The sequence below is a fragment of the Leucopleurus acutus genome (assembly GCF_964270905.1).
Source record: "Leucopleurus acutus genome assembly, chromosome: 17".
In the NCBI taxonomy this organism is placed as follows: Eukaryota; Metazoa; Chordata; class Mammalia; order Artiodactyla; family Delphinidae; genus Leucopleurus; species Leucopleurus acutus.
The window spans coordinates 40,646,683-40,667,798 of NC_139159.1; the positions used below are offsets into that span (position 1 = coordinate 40,646,683).

Consider the following 21,116-nt stretch of genomic DNA (forward strand, 5'->3'; position numbering starts at 1 on the left):
AACAAAGAGGCACAATGCTGAATACGACAGCAGTTCAATTGTTTTAGATACATTAACTGACCCACTATAGATATTTCCACACTGATATAGTTCTTGAAGTGACTCTCCCAGTTCCCTCTATACTTACCTGTATAGCTAAAACCTATACAAAATAGTAAAGTGTTTCTGTAGGCACTGAATTCATCTGCTACAATTTTTACTGTAGGTTACACTGATTTTAGATATGGTGTCAGTGGAACAAAATCTAGCAAACATTCTATCCAGGCTGCATTGGAGCAATTCTAATAAAAGAAGGCAGTGCTGCTAAGGGAAAAGTGGTGAGAATCTCCCCAGAGAAGCCTCAGGTAAGTGTCTTCACCTAATTGTTGGTAAGAACAAAATAAAAGTTTATCTTAGATAGTCTCTGACACAATAACCTTATGTTATGGATGAAATACATTAAAATTTAAGTTTAATTTCTAGAAGTTTATTTCTGAAGCTTATCTAAAGCATAACTTGATCTACTGAATTATCAATGACTATATAATTTAGATTCTGGAAAATATAACACTTTAGTTTTCACATAAATATAGCATTATAATGAAAATTTAGTTTTATTTACAATGGGAGTGAAGATTTAGATTAAGTTAAATTTAAAACAATGAGTATGATTTTTAACAATACTAAGATGAAAATAGCATATTTGATTTCCTAGAAAGAGCAACGTTTCTGCTGTGTAGCAAATTTAATGCTAGTTGTCTTGATCTTAAAGAGAACCAGGATTAAATATATATATGTCCCAATACAACCAAAGACCATAAATGTTAAATGCTGAGTTGATCAATATTGTGATTTTTAAGTTTTATTTATTAAATGCAAATAATTTTTGATCATCTGTTACATGCAAGAACTGTGCCAGGCTCTGAGAGGACTGAAAGAGATTAACTTAAATTCTAACATGCATTTATTAAAAATCTGCAGACCACTACACTACTGCAATTACAGAAATGAATAAGAACATATTCTCAGGATTTTGTAATCCTTGGTTGGAGTGGGAGTACTTCACCTACATTTACAAAAAATTGAAAAAGATTGGAAAATCTTCAAGTATTTTGCCACCTTAAAACAACAACAAAACCTCATTCTGGTAGTAAAATAGGATTTTAGCACATTTGTTTTAAAAGAAATTATAGATGAGGTTATATTTTTACAACATCGCCTCTCAAATGAATTTACATATTCTGTATTTTTCATGCAATATAAGAACCAGCAACCATTCAAGCTTCATTCAAAGTGTTCTATAGGTTGTACGTTAAGTTCAGCTGCGTTAGTTGAAATTTCTTCTGCAGAAAGAGTATGTTAACAGATAGATTCTAACATTCTGAAAAGTCATTAATTTTTTTTGTCTTCTGAATTACTCTGAGCAGTGAATTATTGGAGGGGAAAAACCCATGCCTAAAATTTGTATGGTGCCAGTCTCAGATTTATGCCAAATACCACTCACTATTTAAAAGTGTAGTCCCCTGAAACTGCAGACCGGATATCACCTCTCTGTCTTCAAAGATTCAAACCAGACTTCAACTTGGGATTTCTCTACAGAGGATTGGCTGCTTCCCAGCTAATGTGAGTTTGAAAAATGTGCATTTCACGAAAACATTATTTTGTAAACATACATTGTCTCACTTTACCTGCTATTTATTAAAATCAGAGTTTAGCCTTTGGGACTTACCATAAGTTAATCAGTTAAGTTAGTTATGCTGTGTTTAGGCTAATATTCATTACTATCAGAAACAACATTTTTCCTCCAAAGAATACCTCAAGAGTAGAACAGGATAGTAAAGTTGTTTTTCTCCTTTTTTTCAGGGTAATGAATTTTCAAACATTTCCAAGAGTACAATCATCTATTTTACATACTGTAAATTCTGTAATATCTCACTTGGATAGGTATCTAATAGACAATTATTACATATCCTTGCATTTAAATTACCACTGAAATTAGAAATAATCTTTATTTTATATGACTGTATTTAACACCAGATGGGAGGGGAAATAACTAAATGAAGATTGTTCACATAAATGTGATAGAAGTGGGGGAAAGCAGTATTTCTTGACATGTGGCATGTCACTCAGGAAAGTAAAAGACCCATCATATCCAAAATGCCAGCTTGGATATTCTCTTGCCACCCACTTCACAAACAGACATACCACATGGCATTAAATGCTGCAACCTTTCCTAAAAATGCCACTTGGATTTGTCCACTGTGGTGAATGTATAGGAACTCTTGGTCTGTCTCTTAAGTTTGTGATTTCAATGGGAAGAATCCAGGAAACAGCACTGGCTAAATTTTGCCCTCAGATGTTTGGCATAAATGATCTGTGAGGATACTGGAACTTTTGGCTGTTTTCACACTGATGAAATAAGTTATGCTACTTGAAAAAATTCTACAGAACATAATGCTACACAACCACATTCAACTATCTGCAAAAGTCTCAAAGACTATCTAGGATATTTATTAATACTTTCTTCTCTTGGAGAGTATGGAAACAATCTTAACATTTTATTTACTCTTTATAAATACAATGTATTTACTATGAAACACCTTATGCACATGTTGCAAGCTATTCATTTTCTATACATATTTATGTAAGGTAGTAACTAACAACTCTGCTGTGGACACATATTTTTCCATTTTCTAATCTTTATGTACTCATGTGTTATAAAATTATTTTAAAATTCCATTACCAGTAAAAAATACTGACTACATTAGTCATTATACTCCAACAAATGTAAAATACCTTGAAAAATCATATAAACAAAAAACTCCATATGTGAGTAATATAAGACATATATTTTCTTCTATTACTTTTCATGAAAGGGTTCTAATTGATTTAATTCCCAAGAGACAAAATACAATTTTGTAAAACAAGTTTGTATTGTTCAGATATAAGAGACAACCCAAGAAAATGACTCTGAGTAGGTAGGACTTTTGCTATTACCGTTGTGTGAAAAACACTGCACAATTAGACAACAGGTTGCTACATATCTCCTTAACAAGAGGGGCAAACTGATACTGCAAGCAGCCAGGACAACATAATTAAAATAGAATTCCAAGTTTATATTAATAGAGTAATAAGTTAATTAAAATCAAGATCAACTGAACTTTCTATTTACACCAGTTCAGACAGCCCAAGAGGAAAGCAACTCTATTTTAGTGACATATGTGACTCTTTGAGCTTCTGTCATCCAGGTGCCATTTCTGATGGAGCACATGTGCACTGAACAGTTGGCAAAGAAGGAAAAAGATTACTGTAGATGTATGTGCAGATTGTCTCTCTAATGATATAAACTACGTCTGGAAAGAAAGCAGGGCTTCTCTGTAAAATGAAAAATTTCCCATGAGTTTTCATTCCTTCTTAGGCTCTGAATGTGACTAGAGAATGTTTCTGTAAATGAGGATATATACTTTTACTTAGAATGTATATGGAACAAAAATAGATTTAGTAATCTGTAAGTGATGGAGTTATACACATAAATTGCCTAAGACATCTGAAGAATTTAGGATCTGTTTTTCACTTTATCTAAATGCACCATGAATAGGTTGCCTGTCAAAGTAGAAAGATTTATAAAAGTATCTGGTAGCACACATACTACATTACTAGGTAAGGTTATTTTCTTGATATCCTATGCAACATTTTAAAAGATATTTCTGCAAACTGAAAATACCAGCAGAAAAAATTCAAGACCTTGCTGTCTCAGTACTTCAGAAAGTATTGGTCCCTAGAGGTGCTTTTATAAAATTATATCCTTTTCATGCATTGATTGCTGCTCAACTAATCTTCATCTGGTTCCAGATCAGGGTCAACATCTGTGGACAGTCTGAGATAAAAGAAAGCATAGAAAGCCAGTAGGAGGGCCAATATAGCTGCAAGTAGAAGGCCAACTTCCTGAGGAAGGAAAAAAAAGTAGATTTGAAATTCATGAAATGAGGTTGGTTAATGTTATCAGCTTCACGAGATAAAAAAACACAGTCTAGAATTAATAATCACATTCTTTTTGTTTAACACTTTCTGTCATTAAGCAAAGTAACTTTTGTGCTTGACAATACCTAATATAATGGCAGCTACATCAGTGGGTATAATAATAGATGTGTATTATTATTTTTATTTAAATTTGTGTTTTTCTAATAGTAAAATTAACATTTATAATTTTAATATATTTTCGTAGTTTGGATATCAAACTGTTGGATGTAAGCAATGTAGTTTGTGCCTACACAGTTTATCTTTCTCTATCTGAGAAAGAAATAACATTTGAGAAAGAAATAACATTATTTCTTGCTTCAATACGTTTATTATTAGCTATAGCATTTGGACATAGATTCTTTTTTAAATTATCATTCCTTTTCTAATAGGAAGAAACTATTATAACCAGTTTCTATATTATGTCTCTGTAAACATCCTTATTAAATATTATTTTTTAAAACTCATTTTTAAATTCTATAGTTTACAATGTGGCAGAACAAAACTAAGTACTCTTGGCTCATAAAGCATGATATGATATAATTAACACAACTATGAAGGATGGTCCTGGATACTTCATTTGGTGATTTGATATGGATTATATTAATCAATTATGCTGAAATAATAGCCAAAAAATTACCATATACACAATGGCAAAAATCATATTATTTTTCAAAAAGTCTATAAACTTACATATATATACACACACACACACACACACACACACACACACACACACACACACATACCATGAAGGAATTTTTTCAATATTAACATATCATTTGGCTAAACAGAAAGAAGAATAAATAGTGCTAGTACAGTATCCTAAGGGGCTTAAATATTCCCTTGTAATTCTCACTTGCATATCACACCCCTTCCTGACATTATTTTATGGAGAAGCAATTTATTTGCACTTACACAAATGTAGTTTACATTTCAAAAGAATGCAAAATTAATAATTCAACATATGCCACCTAATAAACTTTAAAAACATTAAAATAAATTTGGCTTATAATCAACATGTAATTTTTACCTGGATATTGAAATTACAAATGGACATTTTATACAGATTTTTAGCTTTATAATTAGATTTTTTTAGATTTGCAAACTATAAAAATAAATATTAATAAAATACATGGGGTTGAAAGATTTAGTGTCAACTATTTTTGTAAGATTTGATTTCTCAATCTACTCTATCAATATAATGTCAAATTAAAGTGAATTTTCTCTGCTGCAGTTGGAATACTTTGGCATCTCAAAAGGGCATGGCAGCATCAGACAGGTTTCATTTATTTTCTTGTATCCACAGCTGTGCTCCCAGACCCATCTGGTTACACAGCTACTAATTTTAAGAGGATGTAATAAACAAGTGACACACAACTGCAAACTCCATCTGTTCTGTACAGTGGACAAAAAACTGTTCAACAGCAGTCACCATTCCCATAAGCTTAGCACAAGACTAAAGTTTTTACTCTTGATTAGAGTCTGTGATTCTCATCTCATTGATAATCACCTCTAATTGCTGTTTTTCAACTCCTTCTTATCCTTTCAAACAGCTCTGTATCATCTTCATTGTACATTTTCAGAATATCCAGAGGCATGAAAAAGGTGTTTAAGGGTAGGAAGCAGAGAACATTCATAGAATACAACTTCAGAAGATCCATTAATTCAATTAAGTCTATTCAACATACTATGGTGTAGGGAGTGAGGCTTCTGAAGTATTGGACGAGGAGGTCCAGCAAATCATTTGTTTCAGAATGTCCCTATTCTGCTAAGGAGATAAGTATTGTGGGGACTGCATACTTGGAGGGTTAAAACTATGGTAAAATTTGAAAATACTGCTTTCAGAATTCTGGTCACACTAACCATAACTTAGAGACCTACAGGCATTTATGACTCTCCCCACCCTTGGCCATTTTTAGTTTTAGATCAGGAATAACAAAGAGAACAAAAATAATGCTTCCAGCTGGCTCAACCCAAGGGGTTGTTAGCAGGATCTGGTTGCCATTTGAATATTTTATTTATGTAAGAGATAAATCAAATTTCTGATCCTTATTTTTTATTATAATTACTTGTTTCAAATAAACTACTTAATAAACAAATATAGATTATCTTTTTCCTTCTAAATTTCCTTCTAAATACTAGGAAACACAGGTTATTTGCATTCTAAAAAAATTTTCCCTGATGTTGCAACTCTTGAAAAATAATCTTCAAATTGAACAGCAACCAAATAGCAAATATTAGTTGTGCAAATAATTTTTAGGTGGTACTCATTACTGGGTCATAAATTATGAAATTTTGTTTATATTGGTAAAAGACACAAACTAAAAATAGCTTTTCAATAGAAATAATTCCACATTTTGAAGAAGTGATATTCATATCTTATTCTGAATCATTACTGTTCCCTGAAACTTTCTATCACTAAATATACATTTATAAAAAAGCACTAGAAGCCCCTGAGGGTAAGTACCCTATTGTGTAATTTTTATATCTCTAATCCATGATTTCTCAATCATGTGATTTCTTGTAGAAATTCCTCCAAGATAATTGTGTCTTATTCATCTTTTTTCCCACAGGTTCTACAACATTGTAATGCTCATAGCAATTTCTAAATAAATGAAGGATTGAGTCAGATTTATATAATTTATGTACAAGGTATATTAAAATTATGTAATGTTTTGAAAACTTTACAGCAATAATATCCATAATACTATCTTCACAGCAAAACTGAAAACATTTTGTAATATGTAGTATAGTAACACAAAGCAGACTTAGTTGAGTAGGGGATCTTTAGGCCAACGACAAACATCCAAGGACAGTCTTATTTATGCAAACCAGTAATAGCTAATTCAAAGAAATATTTATGTTAAGTGTATTATTTAACTCTTCTGACTATACTGTGAGGTAAATGGCATAAAATCCATTTTACAAATGTGCCAGTTTAGACTCAGCTAGATCATTGTAACAGTAAGAGGAGTCATGTGATTCTAGGCCTCTTTCGTGTACAGTTTTATCATTGCTGTTATTTTCCTATTCCTTGCAGCTGTTCATATTTTCTGTAGATTTAAATTATTTTAAAAGCATAGCAATGATTCATTCTAAAAAATAAGTAGTAAAGTGATAAAATATTATAACATTATGGCCATCCTGTATTAACTAGATAAGAGTCAAACATGTTTGATGTTCATTAATCCTTAGTTGCTTCTCTGACATTATCAACATGGATAAAATCACTCACTGGGGAAATTAAATAGCATTAAATGGCAATTGCTGAAAGAAATTTCGTTATTTAAAATACTATGCTAAAATGACAAGGCAATCAAAGTTTGACAGGGCAAACTAATTAGTATGCCAGATTTGAAATGTAAAACACCTCCATGGTTCTGATTCTAAAAAGTTTCCTATTATTTTAATGGGCTCTTTACATAAATTTTCAAGCAAAGTAAACAGTGTTTAAAGATAAGGTTTTTGTTTTTCACAGGTTTACAAATCAAAATGATATGCTAGTTTATTAAAAAGGAGCTGTTTTTGATGTCAGAAACTTTTCTGTACATACTTTAAATCATAAATGAAACCTAAGAACAATTTTTTTCTCATAAAAGATAAACAAATTCTATATTGTTTTTAAAAAGACATTAGATTGCACTATAAGGTAGACGTATACTAGGAATATGGTTATTTCCTCAAGTTAAAACCATAGCAAAATGATAAGAGCAAATGAAATAGAGGATATATACAGGAAAGTGGTATACATCAATAAATGCATGGCTGCACTATTTTTCAAATTCTAATTTGCAGCTGCTCATTATACTGTGCCACAAGTGGATTGTGCTACCCCAATATTCTTCTAACAAGACAAAAACAAAGCCCTGTATTGTGAAAGATAAAAATAAGTGACATATTGCTTTCCTGGAAAATGACAGACAGTGCTCTCATTACAAGAGACAATCATCAGGTAACTAACTGCAAAATAAGAAACTAACCACTGGTTTTAGAAAGTTTGTGTCATGGAAATAATTTTAAAGATGAATGAAATTTCACATGAAATTAGAAGAAAACTTCAAAAGATTAATCATCTCTCTTTCAAACAAAAAGGCAATTCACTTTTTTTTTTTCTTTTTCTTCCGTTAAAAACTGACACACAGCACTAACTGAGGAGATTGTGCTGTGAAAACATACCGCAGCACACAGCAATGCTTGATCAAAATCAGTATCAGGAGTAAAAAGAAGGCAGTGTTTCGTGATCATAATAGCAAATTCTGGAAGACAACCAAATATATCATCTGGCAGTTCAACAGCTGTTACAGCTTGGTAGTAATACCTTGGCATTTGCTATAAGCTATAACTTAGAAAAATTGATTTTTCGTCTGCCAGATAAAACCCAAAATCTCCTTTTAACATTTTAATATTTAAATAAAATATAGGTACTAGTCACTTTACTTTTGCACATTTGACAGTAGAGCTGTCAAATTAATTTTTCTATTTATAGTTTAATTTTACTCTAAACACTTGGCAGAGTTGACATGGGTAATAATGTAAATGTAATTTTGTTGAACTTCATTGTGCTAGCACATTGGATTAGCATCTGCTAACATCATTCTCAGTTGCTTTTATCCCTCTTAAGCAGTTAAAACACTGGTTTTCTAAAAGAACAAGTTTGGGAACATCATTAGAATTTCATCATAGAGAGTACTGACAACAAAAATAATACACGTGTAAAATTACATATATTAACGATCTAAGTATATACAATTATAATTAAAAGTTAAACAACCATAAAATGAAACTTATTGCAAGTGAGAAAAGTTTTTGATCCAGGCCACATATATCGCTGAAGTGTTTGAACAATAAATACAGTAGCTAGAGAAAAAGTAAATTGCAACTTTAAGTGTAACTGTCTCTCTTAAGTGACATTAGGTCTTATTCTAAGACCTAATAAAATCTTAGAATGGGAAGGATGTTTCTCATTAAGTAAATTCTCTTTAAAAGCCTTTAATCCCGGCATTTGACTTAGATTTTGAAATGTCATAAGACATTTAGAATTCAACATTTATGCAATCCAGTTTTAGAAAATGAGATGGCATGCAATATATCAAGTTTTAAAGTTATCAGATACAGGTACCTTTATGCCTATTGCTGTTTTCTTTGCTTCTGCTTTTAATTTGGTTGCTCGTAAAATAGGTTTGGTTTTTTTATAATCCTGTTTACCTAGAAAGAGATAATTTCAGACAATGAGCTATAATTTAAGTTTAACGGCCATCTGAAATGTCAAAGAACCTTTAAATAGAGTAAAACTGGGAGACAAAGTTGCAAAGTAATTCCCAGTTATGGAAACCATAAACTGGTCACCCTAAGGTCAATTTTTCCTTCTCTCTTACTTTTTCAGGAAGAAGATTTGACAGACATCTTTCATTTGGTGTGAGGTGAATATCAACAAAGATAAAAAATTCTTTTAGAGAATAAGATGTTTAAAGCAAAGAGAGTAAACCTTTAGAAGCATTTGGAGACAAATGTGGAAATAAATGAAATTACATAAGATCCCTTTAAACAGATAAGGTTAACTCTGTCTTCATAATTGAAGAATAACCGTTCATTAGAAATTTATTTTATTATCGATATATTAAGTATTCAATAATCAATCTGAGAAGTATCTTCAAAGTAAGAAACTAAAGACTGATCTGTAAATAACTTTCAGTTGCTGAATTCTTTAGAAAAAAGTATTTAACTTTTGTTTGCTCTCTGTGGAGGACAGAATAAATATGGCTAGATAAATGATGAAGGATAGCTATATTTAGACATTAGTTTCAATGTTCTTTACCACATTTAACAACCAAAAATGAACAAAACTGAGTTAGTGTCACCAAATTTGCTTTTTTTTGTGTGTGTATACCACCTGTTGACCCCACTAATGGGTAACAAAAGAGCTATTACACACCCTGTGAGGAAAACAGATTTAACAATAACAACAACAAAAGCACTGACTAGAATAATATACTCTTTTTGTTAACCAACCTGTTAGCTAAGAATTGGGTCCAATTAGTCTCAAATATAATCATATGTCATTCTGAGTGGGAGTTAACATTTGACCATATAATCTCTTCAACTATTTTATATTCTTCTATTTGGCCTTGTTGTTTCCATTTTATTCCCTTTCCTTTCAAAGATCAATTACTTTCCAAAACTTACCCCTGTAGTCTATCAAAATAATACAACTGCTAACTTTAATTTCCACATCTTCCTCACACTGAAGTAAATCTGAAAGCAGTTTATCTAAAGTATACCATCAAAATTTAATGTGCAATATATTTTTTAATGTGTTTGCTAATGATTCAAAAGTACCTTTAAAATTCTATATAGATTTTTAGAGTTAGAAATGCCAGGGAGAAGTGAGACAAATGAATGGGAGGATGAAGAAATGCTATATCTGTGTTCATTAGACACATAAAAGTATTTATTTGGCTGAAGAGCTTTTTTTTTTAAGAAGTGTGTATGCTATTTCCTTAACTGCAATGGTATAGCAGTCATTCTGGATCTATGAGCATGCAGCAGCTTAATAAATATTATTTGATGATGGGGTTTAATGATCCAGAAATGAGGCAATTGTAAAAATGTATATCAAATGATCTAAATTTAAATTATGGAATGAACAAATACAGAAAAATATTACTCTGACCCATTTTAAATTAGCAACATTTAATTTTGCTGAAAAAATCTTGACAAGTGTTCACTCTGATTTCACATGTCAACAGTCAAACTATTCATGTCATTATTCCTGCTGAGATATAAACAGTTCAGAGCAATGAAACTGGTGACACATCATATGTCTCCACTCAGGGTTACAAAGCAAGTTTCTAATGAGAACCTAAAAAGAAATTTCAATATTATAGATTTGAAGCCAAGAAGTCATTTCTTATGTTATATATGCCCTATAATAAACTCTGGGTGCAACAGGGACAAAATAAACAAAAAAAGAGATTATCTTAACCAATCTGCTTTTTGTAGACATATGCAATATTCAGGATGATGTGTCTGTCATAAAGCAGATTCAAATATGCTTAAAAGAGTCAATGTTAAAGTGAGATTTTATCATTCTACTTCACTTGCCATTGGTTAAATAATGTGTTCTATTTCAATTCAAATCCTATAATCTCTTAAAGAATAATACTTCTAAATTTATATTAAAGTTGATATGAACATTTGAAGTATTTATAATAAAAAGACAGTTTTAAAAATTATCACACACCTCATACTTCTCCAAAAAGTGCATCTGTCATTAATGTAGCATTCTCCTTGCTGACTGTGATATCCAAAAGTATATGTTGCAAAACGTGGTTTCAGTCTACCAAGTGAAAACGTTTACAGGGGCATTTGTTAAGTTCTTTATAACTAAAACCAGATCTCTCCATTATACCCAAAAAGATATTTAACATTTTAATTTTTTATGGCTTCATGAAAAATACCTATGCACACATGATTGTAAAAAAAAATATAAAATAAGAAGCTCCTGCCTTCTGAGTACTTACACCCAGGAAAAAACACATTTATGTAATCTAGATTTTATATGCAGACAGCTTTTTAAATACAATTGGATCTGATTTTGGTTATATCAATAATACAATAACAAAAGTGGCAATTTAGCAATTGCTCATTACATTTTATATGAGAGAAATTCGAGCCTACAAAGCCAATATGGGACCTCAATCATCTCATTTCTCTCTTCTCAATTACACCATTCATCACAGTTCTGTATTTTAATTTCCTATGACATAGTTTAAGTAACAAAAGCTTTCTCCCCCATCTCCACACTTTCTGATGGACTGATTTATGCTTCCTCCCTCCAATATGATCCTATTATATTATTTCATTATATTTTATTTTTTACTTATACAGTGAATATAATTTTTTTTTCCTTTTGGTATACAGTTCTATGAATTTTAATGCTTATGTATAGATCATGTAATTACTACTATAATCAGGATATAGAAAAGTTATATTATTTCAAAAAACTCCCTGGCACTAACTTTCTAAACTTACCCTCCTTCCTACCATAATTCCTGGCAACCACTGATATATTGTCCATTTCTATAGCTTTGTCTTTTCAATAATGCAGCAAAAATGTGACAAGGGCTTCTTTTATTCAGCTTAAGGACTTTAAATTTCACCCAAGTTGTATGTATCAGCATTTTATTCTTCTTTGTTGCTGGTTAGTATTCCATTATAGGAAGGTACCAGAACTTGTTTATCCATTCACTCATTGAAGTACATTTGGGTTATGTCCAGTGTTTGGCAAGTATGACAAGAGCTACTATAAACACAGGTATGCAGGTTTTTATGTGAACATAAGTTTTCATTTATCTAGGGTAAGATTGCTGAGTCTTATGGTAAGTATATATTTAACTTTGTAAGAAATTGTCAAACCATTTTTCAGAGTGTTTGCATTCTCACCAGCAATGAATAAGAGTTCTGATAGCTTTGCATCATCACTAGCACTTGGTATTATTGAATCTAGGTTATCTAATTTTTTAGTGTATAATTAATTGTTCATAGTATTCTCTTATAATCCATGTTATATGGGTAAGGTTGATAGTAGTTACACTGTTTTGTTACTGGTATTAGTAATTTGTTCTTTCTTTTTCCTTAGTCTTAACTACAGGTTTTTTCAATTTCATTGATCTTTCTAAATAACAAATTTTGGGTTTTGTCGATTTTTTTCTACCATTTTTCTGTTTTGTATTTTGTTTATTTTCACTCTAATCTTTCTTATTTCCTTCCCTCAGATAGCTTTGAGTTTAGTTTGCACATTTTTTTCTAATTTTTTAGATAGAAATTTAAGTTATTGATTTGAAACCTTTCTTCTTTATTAATATAGTCATTAACAAGTATAAATCTCCATCTAAGTACTGCTTTATCATCATTTCATAAGTCAGCAAGGAGAAGAAGAAAGTTATACACAAAAACACTTGTAGATATATTTACCTATGCAGTTACTTTTACTGGTGTTAACTTATTTTTTCTGTTTGTGGATTCTAGTAACTGCCTTATGCACTTTCATTTTAGCCTGGAGGACTTCTTTTAGTGTTTCTTATAGGGCAGGTGTACTACTGACAAATTTTCTGGTTTTGTTTATCCAAGAACATCTTGATTTCTCACTTTTTTGAAGGACAGTTGTGCTAGATGTAGAATTTTTGGTTGACGCTCTCTTGCTTTCATCACATCATATATAATGAATTACTTTTTACTTTCTGCTTTCAAGATTTACTCTTTATGTTTGACTTTCAGCAGTTTGACTATGATGTGGCCAGGTGTGGATCTCTGAGTTTATCCTTCTCAAAATTTTGTGAGGTTCTTGGATATACAAATTAAAGTTTTTCATCACATTTCAAGAAGGTTTTTATCTTTTGAATATCCTTTTTGATGCTCTCTCTTCTTCTTCCCATTCTGGAACTATTATTATGCATAGGCTGGTATGCTAGATAGAGTCCTATAGGTATCTATGGCTCTGTTCATTTTTTGTCATATCTCATTCATTATTTTTTATTCATGTTCCTGAGACTGGATAATCTCAATTAACCTCTCTTCATGTTCCCTGTTTCTCCTATAAGTTCAAATCTACTGCGAAGGCCCTCTAGTGAAATTTTTATATTGGTTATTATATTTTTTCAAGTCCAGAATTTCTATTTTTATATACATAATTTACATTTATATAATAATATTTTCTATTTGTTGGTACATCATTCTCATACTTTAATTCTTTAGACATGGTTTTCTTTATTTTTTGAACATATTTTAAATGGCTGATTTAAAGTCTTTGTCTAGTAAGTCCAAGGTCTGAACTTGTCTAGAGATGCTTTCTATTCTTTTTCTGTGTATGGACCGTAATTTGCTGATTTTATTGTGTGTTTCATAATTTTTGTAGAGAACAGTTTTCTACAAAATAATGTTATGTAGCAACAGTTAAATAATGTAATGTGGCAACTCTGCCAAACAGATCTCCCCTAGGATTTGTTGTTGCTGCTCTTTGTTCTTCTTTTGTTGGTGTTACTGTTTGTTTGTTTAGTGACTTTTATGGTCTAATTCTGTAGAGTCTGTATTCTTTGTTATATGGAGTCACTTAGCTTAATGTTTATCTAATAACTGGACAGGTATTTTCTTAAATGTCTTTAACCAATAAATCTTCCAGGTTTGTTGAACAGGTGTTCCATACTTTGACAGGACTTTATAGTTCTGCATTAGCCTTCACTTCCTGCTAGCTTCCTCAAGGTCAGCAAAAAGTGAGAGCTTATGGCCTTTCCAGGTCTTTACTGGACATGGCATAGTCCTGCACAGGTTCATGACTTTCTAGATTCCCAAGAATCTATGTCAGGGATTTAAAAAGACACTATGAACATCTCATTGCCCAGTTTTAAAAACAATTTTAGGTCAGCCTTATGCTAGCCCCAACTAGTAATGCTGCCTCAGGTAGTCGTGATGTTAAATGCTTGCCACTGATTGTTTTTGCCAAATGCCATCAGGAAAGGACTCTTCACACAGAATGAGCTCTAAGTCAGGTCAAATAAAGACAACTTCTGAGAATGGGGATTTTTCAGTAAGCTCCCAGATACGTCAAATAGTGATAGTTCTCAGAGGATGGGATTTGGGGTATCTCCAAACACATTTGGCCTCTCCAGTGACTGCAGGCTGCTGTTTTTCATGACTACTATTGTTGCAAAGCTGAGGAGAGGAAGATGGGATTAAGGCAAGTTGAACAAAACAAAGCTTGATGTTCTTACTCAGAGTTAGCTGTTTTTCTCAAATAAACACTCTTTGCACTGTTTTAAATTTTTTGAAAATTTGTAGATTTCTGAAAAATTTGATTTTGACAATTTTTTGTCATTGTTCTTGCTTTTATAGAAGAGCAGACTTTTGAGGTCCTTACTTTCCATTCAAGAAGTGCTTCTCTTCCATCCTTTTACCTTTAATCTCATTATATTTGAAGTGAATTTCTTATCAACAGCCTATATTTACATCAGTTTATAAAATTTCAACCTGAAAATCCTCTGTCCTTTTATTGGTATGTTTAAACATATACATTTAATGAAACTATTAATGTATTTTTATTTAGGTCTACCATTTTATCTTTGTTTTCTTTTTGTTTCCTTTGATTTGTTTCTGTTTCACTTTTCATGCCTTTTTAAGTTATTTGAACATTTTTTAATATTTTGTTTAAATCATATATTGTATTTTGATATATCTCTTACAATGATGTTTCAATAGTTTCCCAAGAGATTACAAAATATACATTTAACTTTTAAGAGTCTAATTCAAATCAATATTTTATTCAATTTCCTTTTTTTTTTTTTTTTGTGGTACACGGGCCTCTCACTGCGGTGGCCTCTCCCATTGCTGAGCACAGGCTCTGGATGCACAGGCTCAGCGGCCATGGCTCACAGGCCCAGCCGCTCCACAGCATGTGGGATCTTCCCGGACCGGGGCACGAACCTGTGTCCCCTGCATCGGCAGGCGGACTCTCAACCACTGCACCACCAGGGAAGCCCCAATTTCCTATTTTTAAAGATATTCTACATTTAAAAAAAATTAACATGCACAATCCAATACATTTCACATTCTAATATAATGGAAACAAGCAGTACATTGCTTTGCAGTGCTAGTTTAACTAGTTGTTGTTTATCTCTTTTGACTTTGCTGTACTTATATTTGATCTTCTTGGACATGTGTCATAGGTTAGGAAAGTTGTTTCTATACAGTTGACTTTTAATAATTCAGGACTTTAAATGTCCACAGACAAAGAATTATACAAGTGAATATACTATAGTAGGACAGATGCATTTTCCTTAAAAATGCTAGACAAGACAGTGGTGTTCCTATTTGATGCATGTTCTTATTATAGCTTAACTGTTTTGCAATAAAAAGTGAGAGGCACATGCATAGTTAGAAGGACTATTATACTTTGGTTACTGAAACTTTATATTCATGATAAAAACTGCAGGTTGTCCTTAGATAATACCTGTGTTTTAGTTCTGGAATAAAATTTCTAACTACTCTTCTCTAGAGTTTTGTGTTCCGTTTAGTTGAAGAGTATGCTTAAATTGCTAGATCTGTACTATTAAAAAGTTACATTAATATTGTAACTATTTATTTGTATTAATAGAATTTTCTTGATACTGTAAAACCAAAACAAAGTACAGGAATAAAACAAAGTTCAGGTTGATAAATGATGACAAATGTCACTCTTTTTTTTTTTTTTGTAGTACGTGGGCCTGTCACTGTTGTGGCCTCTCCCATTGTGGAGCACAGGCTCCAGACACGCAGACTCAGCGGCCATGGCTCATGGGCCCAGCCGCTCCACGGCACGTGGCATCTTCCCGGACCGGGGCACGAACCCGTGTCCCCTGCATCGACAGGCGGACTCTCAACCACTGCGCCACCAGGGAAGCCCACAAATGTCACTCTTAATCCTCAATCTCAGTTACCTTCATCAAAACAGCCATAACATTCCGTTTGATTTTCTCTAAAATAACTACATATTATATCTTAAACTTATGAGACATATTTATAATAATGAAATGCCACCTTTTGTATGTTTAAAATAAAGTTGCAAAATTATTATTCTAGTAAAAATTCCATGATATGGAAAACTATTTTTATGGCTTAGTAAGAATATAGATTCTATTATCCATTATGTATAAGACTTAACAATAAATATATATTTAGATGACTGCATTATTAATATTGCCAATACAAATAGAAAATTTCTCTGAAATCATGACATTGAAACTTAAAATTCCTTCAATAGAATCTGAGATTCTTAATAGAGAGTGTGTGTTTCTGTCAATATCTCATTATAAATCTTCTCCCTTTGCATGTAAAATCCAAGATCATTTTGGGAAGAAATATAAAAGGCCGTCCCCAAATATGCTAGTGATACAGCTAAGTAATGCACTTAGAACAATAAAACATATTAACTTTCGTGTTAATGCCTGGACTTACCATAACTTATATAAGGGAAAAATACACTTAGAATGTATGAACTTTGCTATTTATTCTATAATAGAATTTAGTAATTTTTTTTTTCAAAATTAATCTGGACTTAATGCTGAAAACTGGGCATTTCAAAATAAAAAACATTAAAACTTGCATTTTCACACAGGAAATCTGTACTATAAAATTGCTCTTTGAACAAATATTAGCAACTGATTATCAAACCTCTATGAGTATATACACATAGCTATTGAGTACATTGTAAAATCTCTGACATAAGGTTACTTTGGCTAGCAAGTAACAAAATATTGTTATCCATAAGGAAACAGAAAAGTTATACCTATGTGTTTATATATCTATATATAGATATATTATTACTACTATTATTATTATTATTTTCACCTGTATCCAAGCTCTTAATTGCATGAGACATTATTTTTTATGGTTAGCAGATAGAGTTGCTAGAATCTCTGAGAATAGTATTGTAAATAGTATAACATCAGGACATATCACCAATTATAATTTTTCTTAGTTAACCTTGTACCTAAGCATAACTGAAAATGTTCACTTATGGTCATAAGAATTCTTATATCTTACTTTCTTAAGCAGTGCTTTCATTCATTCATTAAAAATTATTGAGCACTTACACTATATAGAAACAGTGTTCAAGGTACTGAAAATAAAATAGTTTGGCAAAACAGACCAAATGCCTATTATCTTGAACCTTGTAAAAAGATGGATAATAAGCAAACAAAAATAATGGTTCAATTTGCTAGGTAATGAAAAGCACTAAAAAGAAGAATACATTTGGCAAGCAGCAGAAAATAAAGGAGGGAGATGTATTGTTTCAGATAGAGTGGTTAGGGAAGGCCTTCTTGGTAACATCACTTAACATTATCATTTGATGTCACTTAACCAGATACTTGAATGACGTCAGGGAGGAAGTCATGTGGATAACTGGTGGAAGCAATTCCAAATACTGGGAACATATTAAGTATAAAGATTCAGAAAACACTAACTTCTGGAGGGGGGCAAAATGTCACTGAAGTCTCCCAAGTCAGAAAGAGAGCTTAATAGGTAATAAAAGATAAAAGTAAAAAGTTCAATTTCTGATGTCAGGCTCAGTGGTCCAGAACCAACTGTCAATATCTGAGTATATAGGTTCAAATGATAGCCTTGGAAATAGGCAGGATCTTCAGCTTTGTTCCCTGATATGTGATGTGAGAGCTTTTGAAAGTAAGAGTGAAGTAGAAATATTAATCCCCTTGCTTACTAAAATGGTAAATCAAAGGGAATGCATATTCCTGGAGAAGTTTCAGAAACTGAGTATATCATCAAAAACAAAATATGCGGGCTTCCCTGGTGGCACAGTGGTTGAAAATCTGCCTGCTAATGCAGGGGACACGGGTTCGAGCCCTGGTCTGGGAAGATCCCACATGCTGCGGAGCAACTAGGCCCGTGAGCCACAACTACTGAGCCTGTGCGTCTGGAGCCTGTGCTCCACAACAAGAGAGGCCACGATAGTGAAGAGGCCCGTGCACCGCGATGAAGAGTGGTCCCCACTTGCCGCAACTAGAGAAACCCTCGCACAGAAACGAAGACCTAACACAGCCAAAAATAAATATAAAAATAAATAAATAAAAGATTACTATAAAGAAAAAAAAACCGAAAATATGCAGTTACACTGATTATTTTTGCAGATCTATTTATTTCCTCACTGTGGCTAGTTGGTCTTGGAGACTGAGTACAATTAAATATAAACTTAATGTAGAATTTTTTTACTGTACTTACCATAGCAGAATATAAATGTCCTTTGCACATGGTCACAACTAGTTAATTAATCTAGCCAATGCATTTTTCTAAATTCTGATCACAGATACCACAAGAGACTATCTGCCTTTACTGGAAGGAACAGCAGTATACTTACAAACCTGCTTTTAAACTATATCAACTATCTATCTAATGCTATAATCTGATTCCAATAGACCAACTGCCTCACCAACCTGCAATATATCACAAGGACAATAAGACATAAGCCCTGGAGAAGATATGAAAACTGCCTGAGATGCCTCATTCATATCTATATCTATATCTATAGCTATCTATATCTATCTATGTCTATATCTGGGAGAAGAAAGAACATTCTGTCAAAAATACAGAGACTTATCAACTAAATCTGATTCACGGAAGTCCACTGGTTTAGAGCATGTCAAGATTATCTCCAAGAAGAAAAGGTCAACTTGCTGCGCTTTGTGCTCTATCTACCATTAAGAAGGGAACATAGGTACAACTTCTTAAGAAACTGGCATTACTTGATAATGTCACATATCCATACCTATAATCCAACATTTTTCTACTGGGTATATATTGTAGAGAAAAACTCTTGCACATGTGAACCAAAGAACAGACATGTCTGAAAATATTTATAGAATCGTCATAATAGCATTCATAGGAAAAAAACTGAGAATCATGCAATTGTCAAAATGAGTAGGATAGAAAAATATTGGTATAGTCATATAATGGAATGCTATAATGCATAGAAAATGAATGAACTATATCAATTCATCAGTAAGAATAAAACTTAAAAATATGTTCAATAAGAGCAAGATACATAATATATACAGCATGATTTCATTCATATAAAATTCATAAACTAAAAAATATATTGCTTAACACATATCTAGGTAGAAAATTCATAAAACGGAATTAATACAAAATCAAGATAGTGGTTATCTCTCACAGGTATAGAGGCATAGAGGGTGTAGCAATTGGGAAGGTGCATAAAGAGGCAATCTAAGCTACTGGTATATGTCTAATATTTAACCTAGATGTTGGATACATGGTTGCTCATGTTGTTAATTTTTTTAATCTACATGCATATCTTATATATGTAAAGAACCTGAAAAGCTGCTAAGACATGGTACAATAAAAGGTTCTCCAGTAGATTGGTATACAAGCTCTTCTACTTCTTAGAACTTATGACATGGCATAGTCAATGGCGCCTGCAGTGCTTTAAGCTAACTGAGACATAGAAACAGGTCTTTAGCAGGTCCCAATTAAAAATAAGTGGCAGTCTCTAGGGTTTTGGAACAACACCATACATCCTTCAACAGGTAACAGCTGCTAAGAAACAACTCCTGGATTGCTACCAAGCTCTGATGAAGACTGACTACCTGGTCATGAGACTCAGGGACCATCTGGCCTGAGCTAGCAGTCATGAATTGGGGGTTGTCTAATTCAACAAATCATAAAATAGTGTGTACTGTTTTAGTAGTTAAAAAATAATGTATGTGGATGGTTCATTATAATATGCTGCACCAGCTGGAAGTACACTGCTATCTTTGGAGGTGGTCCTAAAACACAATTTATAAGGGAAATCCTCCCAGTGCCCAAAGTTTAAGTAGTACATTTTGTTGTGTACTTTACCTAGAAAGAGAGGTAACCTAAAAAAAATACACAATATTAGTTTTCCTGAATTGGAAGCTGAGTCTGCTACCCAGTCAGTTTGGATTATTCATGCCTACGAGTAAACAGTAAAATGGGGACTCACAGTGTTGGCTGGGATAATTGATGTTGGCTATCAAGGAGAAAATGGTTTGTTAATACACAGTGAGGGCCAAAAGGAATATGGAAAGATGTGAAGGAACTCCTTGGTTAATCCCATGTACTACCATGACCAATGGTAGAATTTAATGAAATTTATATACAGTCAACTGTAATCTAGAAATGATTTAAAGTATACAGGAAGATGTGTGTAGGTTATACACAAATACAGTTGACCCTTGAAAAATGCAGGGGTTGGGGCACTGACCCTCTGCACAGTCAAAAATTTAGTACAACTTTATAGTCAGCCTGCTGTATCTCCAGTTCCACATCCATGGATTCAGCTAACCCAGGATCTTGTAGGACTCTAGTATATATTTATTGGGGAAAAAAAGTGTGTGTATAGTGGGCCCGAGCAGTTCAAACTCATGTTGTTCAAGTGTCAACTGTATTTCACCATTTTACTTATATAAGGGACTTGAGAATCAGGATTTTGGTATCCATGGGGGTCCTGGAACCAATCTCCAATGGATACCAAGGGTCAACTGTGTGGTATGTAAATATACATCTAGAAGAAGCCCCATTTGGAAGATGGCGGA

At 32.5% G+C, this 21,116-nt stretch overlaps 1 protein-coding gene across 2 annotated transcripts in view; it reads right to left on the reverse strand.

Moving 5' to 3' along the window:
- Positions 1-1,375: 1,375 nt before the first annotated feature.
- The window catches only part of TRIQK (triple QxxK/R motif containing), a 92,869-nt gene continuing 73,128 nt past the window's right edge, over positions 1,376-21,116 (reverse strand). For both annotated transcript variants that reach the window (XM_082858527.1, XM_082858526.1), the window contains 2 exons: positions 9,119-9,204; positions 1,376-3,924 (listed from right to left, as the gene is read on the reverse strand). In XM_082858527.1, the coding sequence (XP_082714653.1) occupies positions 3,811-3,924; positions 9,119-9,204 (200 nt within the window). In that variant the 3' untranslated portion in view covers positions 1,376-3,810. The remainder of the gene's footprint in view (positions 3,925-9,118; positions 9,205-21,116) is intronic.